The 19,288-nt window shown below is 44.5% G+C and overlaps 1 protein-coding gene across 1 annotated transcript in view; it reads left to right on the top strand.

The window, feature by feature from the left end:
- Nucleotides 1–19,288, top strand: part of TSNAX (translin associated factor X) — a 74,901-nt gene that overhangs the window by 33,260 nt on the left and 22,353 nt on the right. The window contains exon 5 of the mRNA XM_085890347.1: nucleotides 11,223–11,353. Coding sequence (XP_085746473.1) covers nucleotides 11,223–11,353 — 131 coding nt within the window. The remainder of the gene's footprint in view (nucleotides 1–11,222; nucleotides 11,354–19,288) is intronic.

Below are 19,288 nucleotides of genomic sequence, written 5' to 3'. Positions count from 1 at the left end.
AAGGTGAGTATCGCTGAGTGGGTACCCCGGGCACCAGGCTCGTCGGCCGCGGTAGGCCAAGGGCCCATTGGGGGGCCGGGATAGCGTAGTGGGCACGGGTGCGCCTGCTTGGTGCGGGGGCCCGGGGCGCCATTAGCCGTGTGGGCAGTGTTGTGGGCACGGGTGACCCTCGGAAAGGGGCCCGGGAGGCCGGCCTGCCACGTGTGCGTTTCAGGGGAGGTGCCATGGGGGGCACTCCCCGGTGTTAGGGAGCTGGTAGGCTCGGAGGCAGTGTAGTGCCCGGGGGTGCCATAGCGGGAGATTCGGCAGAGGGTCGTGCCTGCCAAAGGGAGCCACGTGTCCCAGCCAGGAGACCGTGTGAGGGCACGGAGAGAAAATTGGGGGGCGAGGCCCGAAATTGTGAGGACACCAACACAGGCGACGGGAATCTGGGTTGTTAGAACCAATAGTTTAAGCGAGAGGCGCTTGTTGAAAGCCCCGGGGTAGTTTAGCAGTTAAATGGTTAGGGTAGATTGGGAGATGTACCCCTCCGCACCATCCATCCCCTCGCTCTCGTTGTGGGCCGCTGGACCCACTTTGGGTTAGATCGCCGAACTCTGGGGAGGCCATTCTGAGGCTTGAGTTGGGCCTCGACACAGGACGCTAGCTCTCCCTTGTTCCCCTCCGGGAAGGGAACGTAGGGGTTGGGAGTAGGCTAGGTGACAGGATAGGTTAGCCGAACAAGGACGATAAAGGGGGTTAGGGGACGATTTATAGTGGGGAAGTAAAAATAAAAACAACAAAAAAATAAGTTGGGGCTAAATTGGGGTTTGACAAATTAAGGGAGTGGGTATGTACAGTGACAGGCAAAGGCGATAGGTGGGAGGGAGACAGGTAGGTAGGTCCGAGCCCGCCTTCCGAGTGGCCAGCACCACCGCACTCCCTCCACCAACCTCCATTGAACGGCAAAGGCTGGCCAACTTCATCGGCTGGCCGTGTTTTGCTTCAAGGCGGAGGCCGGCCAACTTCATCGGCAGCTGTGTGCTGCAAGGCCTGTGCCGGCCAGTTCATCTGCTGGCTGTTTTTCTTCGAGGCCTGTGCCGGCCAGTTCATCTGCCGGCTGTGTTTGCCTGCAGCGGCCTTCTTCTGCGGGCTGTGTTTGCCTGCTGCCTTTGCCATGCCATGCCCACTGCCCACGTTCACCAGCCCCGTTCAATTTTTGCTTTGCCCCCCCTGTTCATTTCCATGTGCGCCAGGATCCGCAAGGCAACAGTTTGCAAGCTGCGAGAACTGCCCTGTTGGCAGCTACAACACTGGCCTGCAGTGGCGGCCCGTGCACCGTGTTTGTGTTCATCCATCCATTCGTTGTGCTCATTGCGTGTGCCACTTGAGCTGGCACGGAGACTGCGTTGTGCAGCCCATGCACCGTTGTGGTTCACTGCGTTCAGTTCAAAAGGGAAGGCCTTGGACTGCGTGTGAGCAGCCAGCCACGTTCCCTGTCACCTGCATTGTTTTGAGCCAGAGACTGCATGTGGGCAGCCTGGCTCCCTGCTAACTGCTTTTCTTTTGCAGAGTTCAATGATCCTGGGCCATGGTTTAGTGTAAAATTTGTAAGTTAAGGTTAAGATGTACTGTAAATATGAGTGCGCCCCCGGCATGTCTGTCCTAGCGCCGGCAATTTTATTTAAGTCGTCCGTGTGAGTGAGTTTGTTTAGATAGTTACGCAGCCCTCAGGTTATTTATTTTGGGGACACGAATACCATGAATGTCGCACTCAAGGATCCGTAGGTAAAATGTACTAGGGGAAAACTACACATGATGGCACACGAAAATTTGACGACTCGGGACGAGTCTGTAAAAAGGAGGGGGTAGTGTTGTGGTTACCAAATTCGCAAACCACCATTCAGGTCCCTTAGGTGAGGTATCTCGGTAAGTGCATGTGTAGTTAGGCCCAAACCCGTTGTCTAGTGGGAATACATGTCATTTATGCGTGCTGCGACTCTTCAGGATAGCCGTTTTTCTTTTACTATCTTTATTTTGGACCAACCGCCATGATTACAACCACAACCACCGCTTCACCACAACCGCCACGACCTTCACGTCACACCTCGCAACCGTAGCATCGCCACCGTTCTTGCCCCGCTGTGGGTACCGGTGTTGGACTCGTGCAGGGCGCGCGTCGAACAGCGTGTACAAAATCACGGATTTTGTGCTTCAAAAACGGATCAAAAACGACACACGCCCACTTTTTGCCGTCCAATCGGTGAGCGAGGGGCGATTTGGCCCCGCCTCCAGGACGATCGATATATGCAAATTTGTGGATCAAAAAGCCTTCATGCCCACTTTTTCTCGGGCCAATGGGGAGCGAGGTGAAAGGTCAAAGGGAGGGGGTCAAAGGCGAAGCTACGGGGGGATAAAAGGACCGTGTTCGTCAGTCAGAAGAGTCGAGAGTCGGAGAGTCCAGAGGCGGAGAGTAGGAGAGTCGGAAGCAGAGGGTCAAGACTTCGCGGGCGGTGGAGCTGCTCGTCGTGTGCGTTGGAGTCGGAACGGAGGGGACGAGCTGTGGAAAGGCGGCGACACCAGACGAGGGGGTGCTCGCGTCGTGCAGGGAGCTGCACCCGAGGGAGGCCGACAGCGCGACCTGGCCGAGGTGGAGACGCACACCAGGGATAATAAAGATCCTCTATACCCCGAGCATCAGCAACCCCCTCCTGTTTCCCCCCGCGCTGAGATAGTGCGACCAAGGGGCCCCTTTCCCACCCCCTGCCAGACACTGTCCGCGAGGCCCGCGGAGTTGAGGCGCCATCGCCGCTCCGCGTCTCATCACCAGACGGGTAGGCGCGACCCGGTCTCGGCCTCAGGCCCGCCTCATCCTTGAGGGTATTCTTTCCTTGGTTTTGGGTATGTGTTGTCGGCGCCGTCTGTGAAGTAGAATTGTATAAGTGTTGCCGTGTGCTCGGTAGTCGGTATTAGCTCTGCATTGTCTTCGCTTTTATATTTGCTTTTTGTGTAAACTGAATTGTGTTTTTCTTTTCTGTGTGCTTTTGGTGGGATTGAATATGTGTGCTTCCCGTGTGCCGCGAATAAATGTGCTTTATTATTGAACTGTTCTCCCGCTTCGCTTCGTCTTTTCCTCTATTGAATCCCCATCTTGCTTCACGTAAAGGGTTGGTAGTGGGCTGAATACGCCCGATAATTAATCGAACCGTCGAGGTCAACGATAACACCGCTCGGTTATTCTGATAGTACGGAACGGGTCGCTTAAGTGGCCCGTGTCCGAAGTCGACCTGCGGCGAGGTGCGATCGCCCGGTCTACCCTCCGCGTGGGTACTTAGGTTGGTCGAATTCGGCGAGCAACCCTATCCCACGCGGGGGCTGATTGGCTCGATCGCGGTGAGACCGAAAGGTCCACCCGTGACTGGTTCCCGGCATTAGTCCGAGAGGGTCACGACTGGATTGTCCGTCCGGTGGGCGACGTGCCGCGATTCGAGTTACGTGGCCGTCAGCACGCCGGCGGGCGCGAATCCGCAACAATATATATATATATATATATATATATATATATATATATATATATATATATATATATATATATATATATATATATGTAGGGGAGGGAGGAGAAGGATGAGGAATTGGAGCAGAGAGAAAAATAGACTGACTGACTATTTGATATTTAACTAGAGAAATACCAAAATAGACATAATGAAAGAAAAATCAGTGGTCATTCCAGGTCATTCCAGGCAAGATAAATACAGCAAGGTAAACTCAAACTCATACAACTCATAAAAGTGCCATTACACCAGGAGTTTAAAACTCAGATAACACGATTACTTTAACGATTTCAAACAATACCAAAAATTGAAATTACTAGTACGTGCCCGTAAAAAAAAAAAATAATAATAATAATAATAAATAAATAAACCACACAGGCCGTTTCTTCGCTCTCACGTGCCCGTACGTGCATGACCCGGAAGTTCGATATTATTCGCAGTTACGATTATTCGCAATTTATTTTTAATACCCAATTATTCAATTAACGCCAACGTATTTTACCTTTTCGCAATCTCGTGGCAAGGAAAAACAAAAAGAGAAGAGAAGAGAGAGAAAAAAATTACTTCCTGGTTCGGAGCATACCAGCACTCTGATGTTCCCGAAATTTATACACCGTCTGATATGAAAACGATCATAACTTGGGCCATTCTGTTTATAAATGCGCATAAGAAATCGAGAAATTATTAGAATACACGAAGTCATCACTCTCCGGAAGCCCGTACGTTGTAACCCGTAATGGGGAACGTGGCTGAGCTTCCCTTCCCCATCGGTCACTCCCATGCAACAACGTGTCTTCCCATTGGTTTGGTAAATAAATGGCCATAACTTGGGAAGCACTTGTCCGATTAATATCAAACCTTGAAAAGGCACATCTTCGGGTCCCCAGCAATATACCTGGCAAGTTTCAATTAGATCGGACCAGAGGTTGTCGAGAAACAGCGGACACACACACACACACACACACACACACACACACACACACACACACACACACACACACACGCACACTGCTGGAATTATAGAAGATAGATGATCCAGTCGCAACTCAAATACCACAGTTCCAAATATTTGCTCAAAATCCTGTAACTGACCCAAATGATTATAAAAACACAACTACTGTTTAATGCTCGCATTTTCAAAAACCCTTAAACAAGAGCAATGTTGAAACCCCCCAGCTCGACCCCATGACTTGGATTTTCTGGTCTTATAAATAGCTTTTGCAAGTAAAGTAACAGATTATTTGCAGGTAAAACCGAATGAGTCAACCTCCATAACGAGTCTCCAGTTCTCTTGTGTATGAACCTGTGATGAAATTCGAAACAATTCAGCTGACATGGGGGGGTTCTATTGGCTTTGGAATTAAACAAGTTAAACTAACACAACATGGTACAAGTTATGCCAATTGGTAACAGAGGAGAAGATTGCGTGCAGAGGAAATTGGTCCAATTAAAGATAAGCTGACATTGCATTATCTTGGGGTGAATTTCATAGCTGGTAAAACATTTGCAGAGGATTAAATATGTAGTTGTTCATCCAAGCACAGAACTAGCTATTTGCGTGGGCAGCACGAGAGTAAAAACAAGATGAAAATGGTTGATTTATCCACCAATTAAGATGAAAAGGTGCTGACGTTTTGGGCTTTACCCTCTGGCAAAACAAGAGAGATTGGAAAACGACAAGTGTTGTAGAGGAAGTTGGCAATGCTGGCTCTAGTCATAATGCACATTTCAAATCACATACAACACCAGGAAAGCTTGTCTGGCTGATCATACGCCTGCAGCTTGAGCTGGTAAAGCAGTGATCACCAAACTGTCTTTTTTGGATGCTGAATTGGACAATTTGCCAATGTCATTCTGCACAAAGTACTTAATAAAAATACAGTCCTTGAGAATACGCTTAACGATACTGTTATGATAGCCCGCCAAGTACTTATCATGCTGAAGTGCAGTGGTGATAATAATAAGTCCAGGAGGTGGATATCCAGCAAAAAATAATAACAAGACTGAAATTGCTTTGCAATACATGTTCTCTACTGGTCGCAAAGAATGTTCAGGACATAAAAATTTGTTTGCGTTTAATGCACACTCGAGCCAATACTGGAACCAAAATGAAGAAGACGAAACTGGCTAACCCATCATGTTTGGGTCTATTTGGAAAAATAGAAGGAAAACCCATTTTCATTCACTGATATCTTTTGTAGACCAGAAACTTCCTCAACTCTCCCCATTCCCCCTTCTCCCACCATTCACCCCCCTCACTCACCCTTCTCAAAGTTGCCCCTCCTCTCATCCACAAAGCTGCCTCTTTCCCCTGCCCTCTTTCCTCCATCTCATCACTCTACCTCTTCAAATCCTCAACTGCCTTCTGCCCCCTCTCTTATTACTCTCCACTGTACCTCAATCCAGCACCACAGAGCCTTTTCTCCTCCTCATCCGGGACCCTCCCAAAGCTCTTCCGTAATTCTCCACACTCTTTCAACAACTCTCCTTCCCCCCCTCCTCCCTTGTCCTATCCTCCACCTCCCCTCCCCTCCTCTGGACCCAAAGCCTCTTCCCCTCCCTCTTCATTAACAGTGTGGACCTCAAATATCCGGGGCCTTCACACAAACCTGACAGATCTTTCCAAACAGGTTGCGACTGACAAACCAGATGTAATCTGCCTAACATAAACTTTCCTCCCTCAAGACGTCTCCGACTCCCTCGTATCTCTCCCTGGTTACTCCCTCCTCCGGTATGACAGACCTGAGCCTCGTCCTGGTGGAGGAATTGCTCTCTTCATCAAATAATTTATTCCTCACGCTCCATGCACTGCCCTCACTCCCCCACACTATGTTCTATTTACCCTCTCATTTGCTTAAGGTCATCTGCCATCTGCTTGGAAATCAGTAAACATTACTGCCCTGCTTAAAAAAGGTGCAAAAACAGATCCCTGCAACTCCAGATGAATCGGCCTTCTCCCAATCATCAACAAGGTTATGGAATCCATCATCGCTTCAGACATTAAATCCTTCCTCTTCTCCAATGGCTTGATTTCTGATCATTAATTTGTTTTCAGACTGGTTCACTCGACCCTGGAAATGCTGCTTCTGCTCTCCCAACAATGGATCAAGGTACTCAATGCCAGACATGAAATCGGGGCCATATCCCTCGACATATCGCGTGCTTTTGACATGGTCTGGCACCCTGCCCTGCTCACCAAATTCTCTTCCCATGGTATCCAAGGCCATCTCCACTCATGGCTCGTAGACTTCCTCTCCTGTCGCAGCCAACGTGTGGCCCTAACTGGAGTTCTTTCATCCCCTCTTCCTGTCCGGGCTGGAGTTCCTCAAGGCAGCGTTCTGGGCCCTGTTCTTTTTCTGGTTTTCATCAATGATCTCTCCGACTCTCTGGAAAATCTTCTTCAACTCTTTGCTGATGACTCCACCCGGTGTCGTACCATGTCATCCCTCAGACCGGCTAGCTGCAGCTTCTTCGCTCTCTGCAGATCTGGATAAAATCACAAACTGGTCCAACACGTGGAACATGTCTTTCAATCATGCCAAATCTCACACTCTCACAATGTCTCTCCAAAAGGACCGTTTAGAACTCCCCCCCCCCCCCACACACACACACAGACACACACACACACACACACACACGCACACACACACACACACACACACACACACACACACACACCCACACACACACACACACACACACACACACACACACACACACACACACACACACACACACACACACACCTACTTTCTTAACAATCCTCTGGAAGAAATCCTTTCATTCAAGCTTCTGGGTCTCACTATCTGTCATGATCTTTCCTGGGAGAGCCACATTTCAAACCTGGCCTCCAAAGCCAATCATCGTGCAAACTGGGAATCCTCCGTCGTGCAAAGTCCTTCCTCGGCCCACCTAAGCTGCTGACCACATACAAAGCTTTTGTCCGCAGCCTGATGGAGTACTGCTCTCCCCTCTAGGCTGGTGCTCCTGCCTCTCACCTTTCTCGGCTTAACTCTCTGGAAACCAAGGCATTTTGGATCATTGGTATCCCCCGCGATGAGGATGAGTCTTTGGGCTTCCCACTCTCTCACCGCAGACAGGTCGGTGGTTTTTCTGTCTTCTACCGTCTCCTCTCTGGTCTCGTCCCCTCTGCTCTGTCTGCAATATGTCCCCACCATATTTCTGTAAGGCGCTCAAGGTCTGCCAACAACCCCCTTCTGGTAAAACTACCAAAATCATGAATCACTGCTCACCTACATTCTTTCATTCCTCTTTTCTCCTGCCTTTGGAACAAACTCACACACTCTCTTCAATCCCATTCTTCCCTCCAGGCCTTCAAAACAGCAGTTCACCACCACCTCTTATCTTCCCCCATTCAAAACCTCAATCTTTTCTACCCCCGTCAATCTATGCCAAACCCACCTCCTTAAAATTCCCTACTTTCCTTCCTGAAAGTACCTGTAATGTCCATCTTGTATATCCCGTGTTCCCCGCCCAATCCCTCACCCTTCCACAGATCTCCGAATGTCTCTGTTCTCCACTGTTTTGTCCTTCCCTCTCCCGCCCCTCTTGGCTCATGCCCCCCTTGCTGTACGTTGTGTGTTAGCTCTCATATGAGCCTCGTCAATGTACATTAAAAAACCCCATAAAACAATGAAGACAACTAGGATAACAAATCGGAGATAAAAATGAGTTTGTTTTTATGCACGTTCGAGCCGATGCCAGAACCAAAATGAAGAAGAAGAAACTCTTCCCCTCCATGTTTCGATTATTTCTCGGCTTTGCCTTTTTCATATGAAAAATATCCCGATGTACATACATGAAGCAAAAACATGTGTACGGCTTGTGTGTAAAAATAATAGATCATGGTTATATACCTGGGATCATTCCAATTTCAATGTGCCATGGACTAACACCCAGGCCGGAGGCCAGATTTCTAACCCATGAACCCTAACCCTAACCCTAACATGCAATGTTGGTGCATGATTTTATTGGGGTGAAGTCAGACCAGCTGTCCAGCCAATGGGTGTAGAGCAGAAGGGTGGAGTCAGGGCATCTGAACATTGACTGACCCATGTATAATATGTGATATTTTCTAAGTTTAAAAAGGGCAAAACTGAAAAATTGACTAAATGCCCTGAAACTCGGATTTGTTCTGTAACTTATCGTAATAAAGCCAGGTACAAGGTTTCACTTGAATATGTTTAAGGGCATGGAAAAAAATATTCTGGAAAAATCACAGGTGGGATGGACAGACAGAGAGCAAACCTATAGTCCTCTCTGGGGATACCGGAAGGGGACTAATAAAAATATACTTCCAGTGAATAACCCAATCCACTCGCTTAATGTCACAAGACTAACTTGGCCAGAATTGTCCAGACCAAGGCAGGCCCTTTTTAATGGAATTTCACCTGCCACAAAACCAAAGGCCACTCAAAGGTGGGGGGCTACACAAAATATAGTATAGATGAGGGAGAGAGAGGGAGGACATCTATTGACATTCCTCTTGAACTGAGGTAGGTTAGGATTGAGGGGAAGCAGAATGCAGGTAAAGAGTTCCAAAGTGGTGGTGGTCATATGGCAGCTTAGCTGCCGGGGTAGTTATCATTTCTTGAAGCACGACTGTGTCGCTGATGCAGTGCCCCTCTACCAGTACACACACTGGAACTGGTACTCATTTCGCAGACCTCGGAAGGATGACAGGCTGTCAACCCCCTGGTGTATAAATTCAGCGGCCGACGGTGCTTGAACTCAGGACCCTAGGATCCCAAGTTGCCACCCTAACCACTGAGCCAACACCAGGCTCAGTTCCAAAGTGAGGCATTGTCGGAAAAGAAACTGGAAGAGTACCTCATAATAGTGTTAGTCCTCAGGCCAGATACATTGTGTGGATTGGAAGAAGCTACCAAAGGTATAGAGCAACTAAATGTACGCTCAGGTGGAACAACCTGTGAGAAACCCTCAGAGCACATTTGGTGAAAATATCTATAATATTAAAGGTTCAAAAAAGCAAAAGAGCAGCAGACTGAAAGGGGTTCCAGGGATGATGCCAATTCTTGTCCCACTAGATTGGCAGCACGTCGCTGGATTATTTCAAGGATACATAGTTGACAGTCCAGAGCACCTGCCCAAATATGGCAACGATACTCTGACAGGTCGTATAGTGACATTGTTTAGATAAAGCATAGCAGCTGAAGGAAGGTATTGCTGAGAGCCTCTTTTAGCTCCACCAGAGATGTATTTTTTTCCAAGCTCAGATTTGAGGTGATATCCAATCTAAGCAGGCAGATGCCAGGGAAATCCTGCAAGGGTGAAGAATCCATAGATCTTGAGCTGGACACAGGATTGGAAAACAGGGTGATTTTGAGCTGGACAAAGACAAGTGAGTCTTCTCTTGGTTGAAAGTAACGAGCCAGTCATTTCCCAAGTTGAACACACTCTCTCGCTCCTGATTGAGAGTGGCACTGGCATGGTAATGGGATGGAGGAGACATGGTTCCTGGGTATGTCATATATATATATATATATATATATATATATATATATATATATATATATATATATATATATATATATATATATATGTATATATATATGTGTATATATATATATATATATATATATATATATATATATATATGTATATATATATATATATATATATATATATATATATATATATATAGTGTTGAGTGATCTGCATAAATGGTTAACTGTGAAAGGATACAATCAGGCAGATCATTGATATATAACAAGAACAATGTAGGACCCAACACAGAGCCATGGGGAACACCAGCATTAATATTATGGCAGTGGACAACTGTTACTCATGTACCATAGAGATTTGGTGACCTGGAAGGAGTCAGAAATTGTATCAAGCAATTGTTCAGAAATGTCATATGATTTAATTTGTGGATGAGCTCCTTATGCCACACTTTGTCAAAAGCCTTTGAGATGTCTAAAGCAACAACCCTGGCTTCACAACAATGATCCAAAGCCCTATTCACTTGTTCAGTGATTATGGATAGAACATCAGCAGACCTTGAATGTCGGAAGTCATACTGGACATCAGTTAGGATATTGTGGGTTACAGCATACTCAGGATTGCAGCCAAATAGAGTCGTCATCATCTTGCTGACAAGGTCGAATAGGCCTTGGCCCTCTTTCTTGTTGATCCTTACCTAGCTACAAAATCTCATTTTGATATTACTTTGCAGTCACAGCATATAAAAATGAACTCGATCTAATCTGCTGTTTGTTGTTCACAGGTACAGAGTGCTTAAACGGCAGAATCGTCAACTGCATCTGTTCGAATTGCAAACCCCCCACAGTGTTTATTTAAACATATTATTCTGCTTGCATTCAAAATGCTGATTGTGAACAATGATTCTAACTTTTGTTTATTTCCTCCATGCATTTAGTCATATGCTTATTACTTGGTCTTCTCTTTAATACCACTTTTTTCTGACAGTTTTGAGTTTAATAACCCCTAATTTATTTATTTATTTATGTCCAACCATTCTCATCAGCCTTGACTGAAGTAAATTTCCATTTATGAAGCTTGATCTAAAGTGAAATTCGTTGAAAATCGACTTTCAATCGGGTGATAATGTAATTTCTACAAAAGCAAGCTGACGTGCAGCCATTAAAAGCCGACCACCTTCTAAGAATTGAATTTCTGTGGGAACAGTGGGAGTGCTGAGGAAGAAGTGCTGACCGAGTCCGACGCTAAATTGGCAGCTGTGCGTCTTAAAATCCGAGACATCGCTGTGGAACTACAAGGAGAAGACTTGAACCAGTACCACCGAGCTATCTCTCCAGGTACCCCCTCCCTTGTATATTACCTCATTTATAGTTACGTGAAACTCGTGATATTACATCAAACATTGCAAGATTACATTGCTTGAATGTTAGCGGATGTAAAAATTTGCCATTTAGAACGTATCAAAATCGGTTTCAGTTGTCATCCTTTGTTTCACAAAGGAACAAATTGTGTACACAATCAAAAATGATGAGTTTTTTCTGTTTTTGCCTTTTATTCTGTGGGAGGTGTTGCCTGGAACCCACTGTGATTTGAAATTTGCTTGGTTGGTGGAAACTATGCTTGGTAGCTTGTTCAAGGTTTTACCACTCAAATGGGTTGTTTCACTATCATGGAAACAGTGCCACTGACAGCCATGGATGCAGTCTCTTTCACCCTGTTTACATATTGTTTTTGTAAGTCCACTGGTCTGGCAATGCAAGAAATCACCATGTATGGTCTTCAAAAGAATTATGAAAATACACAAGCGATACATACGTACTGGGGTAACAAACCACAAACGGTTGCAACAAAATTGTGAATATATATTATCAGATGATTTTTAGCTCACCTGGAACATAGTTCCAGAGAGCTCATGGGATGGTGCGTCATCCGTCCATCCGTCTGTCCACAAACACTTGCAACTTCTTCTCTGAAACGACGACAACTTTCATCACCCGTTATGTACCAAAGTTTGTTCACGACATCATGTGTATGTATATGTATATGTATATATATATATATATATATATGTATATATATATATATATATATATATATATATATATATATATATATATATATATATATATATATATATATATATATATATATATATATATATATATATATATATATATATACCTGGTGTTGGTGCAGTGGTTAGGGCAGCGGCTTGGGATCCAAAAGGTCCTGAGTTCAAGCCCCGTTTGGCGACTGAATTAATACACCAGGGGGTTGACTCAGCCTGTTATCCTTCCGAGGTCGGCGAAATGAGTACCAGTGTACTGGGCCGGTGTATACCCCGGTTAAAATAGGTGTACCAGATCCCTGTGTCGCAAGAGGTGACCAGGGTTGCGTCAGGAAGGGCATCCGGTGTAAAACATGTGCCAAATCACGATGCGGATCATATGGATGATCCGCTGTGGCGACCCCTAACGGGAGCAGCCGAAAGAAGAAGAAGTTTTATATATATATATATATATATATATATATATATATATATATATATATATATATATATATATATATATATATATATATATATATATATATATATATATATATATGTAGCCTGCCCCATCCCTCTCCCTTCCACAGATCTCCGATTGTCTTTGTTCCCCACTATTTTGTGCTTCCCTCTCCCACCCCTCTTGTCTCTTGCTTTGCTATATGTTATGTGTATTAGCTCTTCATGAGCCTCGACTTGATATACAAATAAAAAAACAATTTTGATGAAACTTGACCACAACCTTCATCACACGTGATGTACCAAAGTTTGTTCCTCGTATTAAAAAAAATTTGGGGTCTATGGAGGGAGTTTATGATGGGGTGTGCCCCCTCAAATAGGTATTTACTATAACATTGGTTCATTGGTACATTTTGCTGATTCCATCACACATTGACTTCCTCCTCAGTATCATTATTCTACCAGGTGAGCACCTAGGGGTATTGCCCCTATTTCTAGTTCACCTGGAACGTAGTTCTTGGAAGACCAAGCGGTCTTTGAGATTCCGCATTGGCAAAATTGACTGATGACAAAAAAGGATTTTTAAATTGTTTTTTTAAGACCGCCATTTGGCCTTTAACATGAACTCAGAGGGGTATAATGTAAATTAAGCATAAATGCACCTTACTCTAGGGAGAGAAATTTCATCCCAATTGGACAAACCTTAGTTGAGTTATGGTGAAAAAAAAATGTTTAAATCTCTATAATTCGGTCATGACCTTAAAAATTGTCAAGATCAAAAAAAAAGTCAACCCTACATACTTTCTATTCACATTGTTGATGCAAAATTTAATTTGGAAAGTCCCACACCGTCTCCAAGATACAGCTAGGAAATTTTGGAAATTGGGAGTGCAGGAAGAAGAAGAAAAAATTCTAAATGGTGCTTTAGTCCTCCTCAGGGTCAAAAACAAAACATTCATTTTTCAAAAGATGATTGTGGGGTGGTCGGTGGCAGCTGTAGGTTAGTCTCACATGCCTAATACCCTTGCACCAGCTCGAACCCCACCGTTCTCGTGCAATTACCGACTTTGATTTCTTGCGAAACCTTGCCATTATAACATTGCCTTGAAAGCAAGGGGTCCTGATTAAAATCCAATAGAGTACATTTGGCACATTCCTTGGTGTAGATTTTAGAAAACAGACCCTCCTGTGTCTGCCACAGTTGGAGGCTGCAATATATGCTTTTATTTTTGATAAACGTTATGGTTTTTGAATAATTTTCTTGATTATTGCTTTGATCCAGAAAACCGCAGCCAATGTTTAACTTTTTCCATGTGCATATTGAGCACCCAAATGAATTTAGAATGTTAATATTGTTACGGATTTCAGAATCCGGTCTGATGAATGCATCCACACATCCAGGTCCTCAGACAGTTATTTCCTAAAATGTATGTTCAGATTAGCCCCATCCCCATGTCTAATGGGATCTTAAATGTGATGCATTGAGAAGGGTAAAGGATAGATCCCCTCTCTTATGGGAAGCTTTTTTCTTTACGACAGACACGTTTACACACATTTCTGTCACGAGCTCTGAAGCCCACCCTCATTTTTCCTCAGCAACATTCTTTCACAAGCTCTGAAGCCCACCCTCATTTTTCTTCAGCAACATTCTTTCGCGAGCTCCAACGCCCGCCTTTTTTGAGAGCGCACGGGTCGTCATGGTAACCGTGCCCCAGTGGGGCGGGGTGAGCTTGGGGTGGACGGCACCCCGCGGAGACGGCCCCGGGATATAAAAATGAGCGAGAGAAAGCGTGAGGTACGTTCTGTGAGGAGAGACGTTCTGAGATATAAAAAAGTGAGGAAAAAGCGAAAGAGGGACATTCTGCGAGGAGAGATGTTCTGAAGAGAAAAGCGTGAGGAGAGGAAAAGCGAAAGGAGAGAGGAAAAAGCAAAGGGCGAGAGAAGCGACCAAGAAGCGGGTGTCTGACCAGTGCCGAAGAGACAATTCGCCCTTCCAGTGCTTCGGCAAGCGAGCGTGTGGTGTGCGTGTGTGTGTGAGCAGCACTGCCAACAAGTGAGGCACGGGTCGATCACCAACAACACCAGGGTCTAAACCCGTGACGGACGATCTCGCTGCCCTCTAGACTTCGACTGGCATTCAAGGCTGCCCCGCGAGAGGGTGCACGGCAAAGCTGGGTGCTGGCGACGGACGTGACTCGCACGCACACATTTTCAGGACGTTTTCGCTTCACGGACGACTTTCTGGTGAGCGAGACGATTCTCCCCCTCCCCTCCCCCTGAATGATCTGCTGGGTACCCTTGTCTGTGTTTAGCTGTAAGTTAACCCCCGATAAACATCTGCTCTTTGTCTCTTTCCTGGCATTTTGATTGATTTTGCTTTGAAATTCATTCTTTATTTACCTCAGCAAATAAAAGGTTCTTTTTATTTATTTATTTTATTATTAATAAATTATTTGTTGATTTCCAACCTGTCCGTGTTTGTCCCTTCCTTCTATTGGTCTAGCATTGTCCGAACCGAGATAGACTGGGAGGTAATTACCACAGATTTGACCAAAAAATTGTCGGCACGCACCAGCCGTTAAAACACTCAGCTAATCTAATCTAATCAGATAACATTGATTATCTAATCAGATAACATTGATAACATCAATTAAAATCTAATCAGATAACATTGGTGCTTTGCCGAGGGCGCACTCCCCGCTCAGCTAACCACGTGACCTCGAGTTAAACGGAATAATGAGACGGCGGACACTGGAACTCGTGGTTGACTGGGTGGCGTTCGTGGTTTTAAAACAACCCACCGTACCATAACGTTAATTGTGAGCGGTGGCCCCAGGTCCGGCTCTACCGAAGACAACCGAGGATTAATCCCCCTGAGTGACAAGCTGGTGTCTCGGTATCCGTGACCGCAACAATATTGTTGCTGAACTTTATACTCCAGTGTTCTCAAATTGGGAAGAACTCCTTGTATAAACGAGAAGCAAAAGTACCCGTCGCTTTGCAGATGGATTGAATGAAAAGAGAACATCTTGTACTTCACAAACATTCGGCTCTATTCACTCGATAATTTGCCTGTGGTCATCTTCCATCTACTTGAAAGTCAGGTAACATCACCTTCATAAGCTAACCTTGCTGCTTATATATGGGGTGAGCGAAAATCACTTCTGCTTCGTTGTGAAGCTCAGTATTGGATGCTTTGGTTTGAATCTCCACTTGAAATGAGTGAAATGAAACATTTTGAAAATTCAGAATTATTCTCACTCAGATTTCAACATTCACCGTAATGCATATTATTTAGTTGTTTAAAATCTCTTTAAGGCCCTGTCACACCTTGACGTTTTAGCCAGCGATGGCAACGTATTAAAATGTATGTAAAACGCTGGCTTACGTTGAACTTTTGATGTTTTTTTTTAAAGATTCGGACGTATTCATAGCGACTTGGTCTTATGTATAACGCATTGGTAACGGACACAACATTTCGTTGTGTTATAGATAACTTATACCAACGAATGCTGAACCTGTTGTCGGCCTACACAACCGATGCCCAACGATAGTCTAACTTAGGCATAGCGCGTTGCACGCATCGCCGACGATGTCGTGACGTAGCCAATTAAAAGGCTGACGCACAACGATTCCAATCATAACTGCCGTAGAAATGGAAGTGACAACATCGCGGTCACACCTTGGCGATCTTGCCAGCGTATGTCGACCAAAGAAAAATGTGTCTAAAACGTTGGGGCACGTCAAATACGGTATGAGTAAGTTTGGTATACGTGAGTAGAACGCCAAAGTACGCTATCATACGTCGTAGTAAGTAGAGTACGTCAAGAAATTTTAAACATGTTCAAAATTTTTGGACGTACTCGGCGTATGACTCACGTTCCGCATGCGATGGGGATAAGTTTTACACACGATATGTGGACGCTTACACACGTCCACAAACGCTACTTATAAGCTACTCATAAGTCAAAACACGTCGCGGTAATGTCTTTTTTACGCGAAACTTATTTCTAACTTGTGTTTGACGTGCTTTGAACCAATTCTTTACGTAGTCCCAACACACATCGACGTATGTAGACGTATTCCAATGACGTCTTCCGGTCGACAAAAAAAAAAAAATGAACGTGTTTCTAGCTTACAACTGCCATATAAAGACGTGTTCCCAGCGTTTTTGGGAATTGGTATATAAAAATGCTGCTCATAAAAGGGGAACCCAACAGTGTTTTCGAGTCCTTTTTGAGTCGATGTCCATGTCAGCAGTAACAGTATCAGTATCAGTATTAGTATTAGTATTAGTAGTAGTTTGTTCATGTTGGCAGTAGTAGGTGAGTGTGAGGGGGAGGGTTTGGGTTATGATGGATCGTCCTTGCGTCCGCGTGTCCACGGGTAGGAGACATCTTTTCACCATTGTTCGAAGTTATTCGCGGATAATTTTTTATGGGGCTTTTTCAACAATGAGCTATAGCTTGTTTTTACGATTTAGGTCTATTCATAACGGGTTGGACAAATGCACAATGAACTAATAATGTGCATAGAGCGCTTTGATTACTTATAGATATGATATACCAACGAATAATTATCGTGAAGCCGGCGTTCACAAACTATGCCCAACGATAGCCATCTTATCCATATCGTGTGGCAGTTTATCTTTGCCGGTGACGTAGGGTTTGCTATTCATAGGCTGCCACTCAACGATTTAAATGGCTGCATCTCCACTATTGAAAGTAGACGCTTGCGCTCAACAATTGGATTTTTTTACACTCAACGACTTTTAAACGGTACCACTCAGCTATTTTCATTGTTTACAATGAACGATTTAAATTGCTGTCACTCGCCTTTGTTTTTTGACGCTGGCGCTCGGAAATTTTAATCGTTTCTATTGAACGTGCTAAATCGCTCAAACCCCACTATTGAAAGTAGACGCTTGCGCTCAACAATTCGATTTTTTTTTACACTCAACGACATTTAAACGGTACCACTCAGCTATTTTCATTGTTTACAATGAACGATTTAAATTGCTGTCACTCGCCTTTGTTTTTTGAAGCTGGGGTTTTGAAATTTGAAGCGTTTCTTCTGAACGTGTTAAAACGCTCAAACTCGACTATTTTAAATAGACGCTGCTGATGGACAATTGGAATTATAGCCAAGCTAGACATCGAAGTGTGAACATCCTCGTCATGCCGAAGAAAAGTTTGAAGAATGCTGCAAATAAGTGTCCTGGCCGTGGCCGTGGACGCTGACGCAAGGACGATCCATTATACCGACGTCTTTCAGCCTATGAGTAACTTAAAAGTAACGTCTGTCGATGTGTGGCAACAATCGCGTAACGTGCCAACAACACGTTAATCATAGGTTAGAAATAAGTTTCGGGTACGCTAAACATTACCTCGGCGTGTCTCAACTTATGATTAACTTACAAGTAGCATGTGTTGACATCTGTCAACAATCGCAGACCGTGCATACAACTTGTGGCCAGCGTAGCGGAACGTGTGAGTCATACGCCGGCATACGTCGTGAAATTTCAAGCATGAAAAAATTTGAGGACAACCAAAAAGTACAACGTTTAAAGCCAGCGTACAACGACGTATGGCAGTGTTTTTCAGCGTGCTCTCAATGTTATCAAAACTTACCCATAACGTATTCAACGTGTGCCAGCGTTTTAGAAAAAAATTCAAAAATCGGCATACGTTGGCTAAAACGTCAAGGTGTGACCGGGCCTTTACATAAGAAGATTATTTGAAATACCAGATGCTACCAGATGGTGTTATCTGATGCACATTTACATAGAGAGAATTGGGGCCTTCCCCCACCCCCCAACCCTTCCCCCAAATATGCTACCCTGATAGAAACCATAATTGGGGTACCCTTACACAACATGCACATTTGGTTCAGTAGTTATCCCCCGCCAACCAATGAAGTTGGCGGGGGAGATAGAAATGGGTTCCGTCCGTCCGTCCGTCACATTTCGTTTCCGGAGCTTAACTACAAATCTCCTCAAGATATATTTACGAAGTTTGGTACACATATCAAGCAAGTGGTGAACTGGTGCCTTTTGATATTCAGAGATTTCCCCCAAAAGAATTTCTGCCACTTTCCATGGAAACAAGTTGGGTATTAAGAAATAATTGAGGTTAACCTGTTTCCAGAGCATAGTTGCAAAACTATTAACTATTTCTTAATGAAATTTGGTACACACATCAAGAATAAATTGAACTGGTGCCTTTTGCTACTTGTCCTCATTTACTATGGCAGGGGATATCGAAGACTTTGTCTTCAACGGATGCTAGTTGTTTTAGTTTTTGAAGCAGACATAAATGGTCAAACAGACACGAACTCTCCCATGTTTTAGAAAATAGCGAGATGACTTACCTTCCAAGGAACTTCAACAACAAGAGACCATTTGGTCCATCAAGCCTGCACAATGGCTGCCAACCCATGACATTTTTTAAAATATGCAGTCAAGGCTCATGGAAGAGCGACAACACTGAAAGGACCAGGACAAAAGGAACAGTAGATAAGAGAGGAGGGGGAGGGACACTAACTGCAAAGTTGAAGAACAAAATGGATGTAGACTTCGCCAAACAATGTGTGTGGGGAGGAATGGGGTGGACAGGATTGAGATAGAAGGAATATATATATATATATATATATATATATATATATATATATATATATATATATATATATATATATATATATATATATATCTCTATCTCTCTATCTCTCTATATATCTCTCTCTCTCTCTCTCTCTCTCTCTCTCTCTC

Source organism: Eptatretus burgeri, chromosome 7 (genome assembly GCF_056783735.1).
Source record: "Eptatretus burgeri isolate ZD-2024b chromosome 7, Ebu_testis_v1, whole genome shotgun sequence".
Lineage (NCBI taxonomy): Eukaryota > Metazoa > Chordata > Myxini > Myxiniformes > Myxinidae > Eptatretus > Eptatretus burgeri.
Note: the sequence above shows the minus strand (reverse complement) of the source record. Positions and strands in the feature narration are given on the sequence as shown.